The 3,602-nt window shown below is 54.2% G+C and overlaps 1 protein-coding gene across 1 annotated transcript; it reads right to left on the minus strand.

Moving 5' to 3' along the window:
- Positions 1-247: 247 nt before the first annotated feature.
- LOC115999386 lies at positions 248-2,044 on the minus strand. The gene is made up of 2 exons (XM_031239241.1): positions 1,118-2,044; positions 248-910 (listed from the first exon to the last, which is right to left on the minus strand). Exons 1-2 carry the CDS (start codon positions 2,042-2,044, stop codon positions 248-250), a joined length of 1,590 nt encoding a protein of 529 aa, XP_031095101.1.
- Positions 2,045-3,602: the final 1,558 nt, after the last annotated feature.

The raw sequence follows: 3,602 nt of genomic DNA on the forward strand, positions 1-3,602 counted from the left end.
GCGCAGGTCTTCTCGACTGCAGGCGGGATCGGATTTGTATAGGCCTATGGCAGGCAGGCGTCTTATCGACCTTAGGGGGAATCAATCTTCCCACTGTTGGCCCTTGCGGCCGGGGTCTTCTCGACCGAGTAACATAGTCACGTTTTGCTCGGACTTACGAATAGTCTTAGATCAACGGCCGAGGTCTTTTCGACCTCAAAAGCCTTCATAAAACAAGTTCGCAATAGTCTTAGATCAGCAAGTACATTTAATGATAATACAGGACTAGGTTCTCCGAACTCCATATCCGATCCACGTCCTTGCCGGTGGTGGTCTTCAGTCGGTAAGTTCCTAGTCGAATTACGGTAGCAATCACGTAGGGCCCCTCCCAGGCTTGGGCCAGTTTGCCTCCTTCCTGAGGTCTACTCGCCTCCCTTTTCCAGAGGACGTAGTCCCCTACCTGGAAGTAGCGAGGCCGGGTGCGAGAATCGTGATAGGTCTTCACTCTCTGCTGGTAGCTCGCAATTCTTCGGGCGGCCATATGCCTCCGCTCATCTAAGAGATCTAGATCGGTGGCCATCAGGCTCTCATTCTCGGTTAGGTCGAGTTCCTTCTGCCTTCTGGTTGGGATCCATACCTCGATCGGGAGCTTTGCCTCGGAGCCATAGACGAGTGCGAACGGGGTTTCGCCGATCGCTTCCCTCGGTGTGGTCCGGTATGCCCAGAGTATGTAGGGCAACTCCTCGGCCCAGCTCCGACCCGCCGAGTCGAGCTTTCTCTTTAAGCCGCTCAAGATGGTCCGGTTGGCATTCTCAACTTGACCGTTCCCCTGTAGGTACGCGGCAGAGGTCCTTGTCGACCTCGTCCCGAGGGTAGCTGAGAAATTCTGGAAGGACTTGTTCTCGAATTGGCGCTTGTTATCGGTGACGATCTGCACGGGCACTCCGAAACGTGACACGACGTTCCGCCATAAGAACCTTTCACACTACTGCGAGGTGATGGTGGCCAACGGCTCCGCCTCCACCCACTTCAAAAAGTAGTCCACACCGACTATTATAAACTTCTTCCGACCTGTGATCTCGGAGAATGGCCCCAGGATGTCTACCCCCCACCTAGCAAATGGTACAGCCGAGCTGACTGGCTTGTAAAACGTTGCCGGTCGGCCTGGAAGCTTGGCGAAACGTTGGCAGGACTTGCATTTCTTGGCGAGCGCCTCACAATCAATCTGGATGGACGGCCAATAGTATCCTATAAGCATGATTCGCCTCGCAAGTGATCGTCCTCCTTGATGGGCCGAGCATATACCAGAATGAAGTTCGGTCATAACCAGGTCCGCCTCAAAGGAGTTGAGGCACCTCATTAAGGGCCTGCCGTATGAGCGTCGGTACAGCTTTCCTTCCAACACCTCAAATCTGGGGGCTCGTAGCTTTGCCTTACGAGCACGGGCATCATCCTCGGGGAGCTCTCCGGTTTGCAAGTAGTTTATTAGGTCGGTGATCCGTGTCGCGGGTACTTCCTCAATCCGAGCGATTCCTGATATGTGCTCTGGTGCCTGATGAACAAGTTTAGATAGTATGTCCGCATCGGCATTCTCGGATCGGGGAATGTGCTGAATAGAGTGAGTCTCAAAGGTCGCGAGCTCCCGCACCACCTGGTCTCGATATCGGATAAGGCGATCTCCTTTTGCTTCGTATGTTCCCAAGACTTGCCCGACCACGAGAGCGGAGTCAGTGGTGATCTTTACCGTTGTTGCACCTAATGCCTTTACTCGATCAATGCCTCCCAATAGCGCTTCGTACTCCGCCTCGTTATTAGTCGGGGTAAAACGAAAGAGGAGCGCATAGTAGAGCTTGAAGCCCTCTGGGCTAGTTATCACTACGCCTCCGCCCGCTCCCTTTTTACTGCTAGAGCCATCCGTTGAAAGTCCCCAGGTCTGGCCATGCTCCATAGGGCACGTTTCTCCAGGCTGCTCGCGAGCTGTGCACTCGACCAAAAAGTCCGCAAGGGCTTGGCCTTTAATAGCTGGTCTCGGACAGTACTCAATGGCGAACTGCGTGAGCATCATGGCCCATTTAACCATGCGGCCGGACGAGCTGGATGTGCGTAGAATTGCTCCGATTGGGTGATCAGTTAGCACCCTGATGATCTGGCCCTAAAAGTATGGAGTTAATTTCTTTGCCGCGATGTAGAGGGCGTAGACGACCTTCTCAATCGGGGTATACCACAGTTCGGGCCCCTGGAGGGCAAGACTGACGTAGTACACCGGGCGCTGCGTGCCTGCTTGGTCGGTTCGACCCAAAGCCGCGCTCACCGCTTTGTCCGCCACTGCCAGGTATACGTCTAAGGTTTCTCCGGTCTCCGGCTTCGATAGTACAATTGGTGACATCAGGTGTTCTTTAAGGCTCTCGAAGGCAGCCTGGCACTCGTCGTCCCATACGAAGGCGTTCGCCTTTTTGAGGACTTGAAAGAACGGTAATGTGCGCTCGGCCAGCTTCGACAAGAACCGACTTAGTGCGGCCAGTCGGCCTGTTAACCGTTGGACTTCCCGAACTGTGGCCGGGGGCTGCATGTCGAGGATCGCCCTTATCTTGGCGGGGTTTGGCTCTATCCCTTTCTTGGTCATCATAAATCCTAGGAACTTGCCGGTCTGAACAGCAAAAGTACACTTCTTGGGATTCAACCGCATCTTGTGGCATCGCATGATCTCGAAGCAAGCTCGGAGGTCGCGGCAATGGTCTACCCGATCCGAACTTTTCACAAGCATATCGTCGATGTATTCTTCCATCGTGGTACCCAAGAGTTCTTCGAACAACATGTTGATCATTCGCTAGTAGGTTGCCCCAGCGTTCCTCAAACCGAACGGCATAACCTGGTAGCAAAAGAGCCCCTCTGGCGTTACAAACGCGGTCTTGTCTTCGTCCTCCTTGGCCATTTTGATCTGATGGTATCCTTTAAAAGCATCCATGAAGCTCATCAAGTCGGCCCCGGCGGTCTCATCTACCATCTGGTGGATACTCGGTAGGGGATACGGGTCGAGGGGGCAAGCCTTATTCAGATATGTGTAGTCGACGCACATGCGCTAGGTCGAGGGTTTTGGGACCAACACCACATTGGCCACCCAGTCGGGATAAACTACCGGCCTCACATGGCCTATCGCCTCCAACGTCTGGACCTCCTGTCGGACGAATTCCCTGCGATCGGTTGATAGATGCCGAGCCTTCTGCTTGACCGGTCTGACGTTGGGGTTCACTGCTAACCGATGGCAGATTACATGGCTATCGATCCCCGGCATGTCCTGCGGGCACCACGCAAAGATATCCGCGTATTGTTGGAGTACTGCGATGACAGCTGCCCTTAGGTCGGGGTCGAGAACGGTGCCTATGCGAACGGTTCGGTCGGGGTGATCAGGATGCAGTGTGATCTCCTCTATCTCCTCCGATGGCTCGGGTTGCTCTTTCTTGTTTTCATCCTTCATTTTGGAAATGGTGTTAACATGGGATGATCCGGCGTCGTGTTTCTGTACACCCTTCACGTAGCATTTCCGGGCGGATCGTATGTCCCCTCAGAGGACCCCTACCCCTTGGGGCGTGTGGAATTTCGTGCATAGGTGCGGCATGGAGATC

The sequence above is a fragment of the Ipomoea triloba genome, chromosome 12 (genome assembly GCF_003576645.1).
Source record: "Ipomoea triloba cultivar NCNSP0323 chromosome 12, ASM357664v1".
In the NCBI taxonomy this organism is placed as follows: Eukaryota; Viridiplantae; Streptophyta; class Magnoliopsida; order Solanales; family Convolvulaceae; genus Ipomoea; species Ipomoea triloba.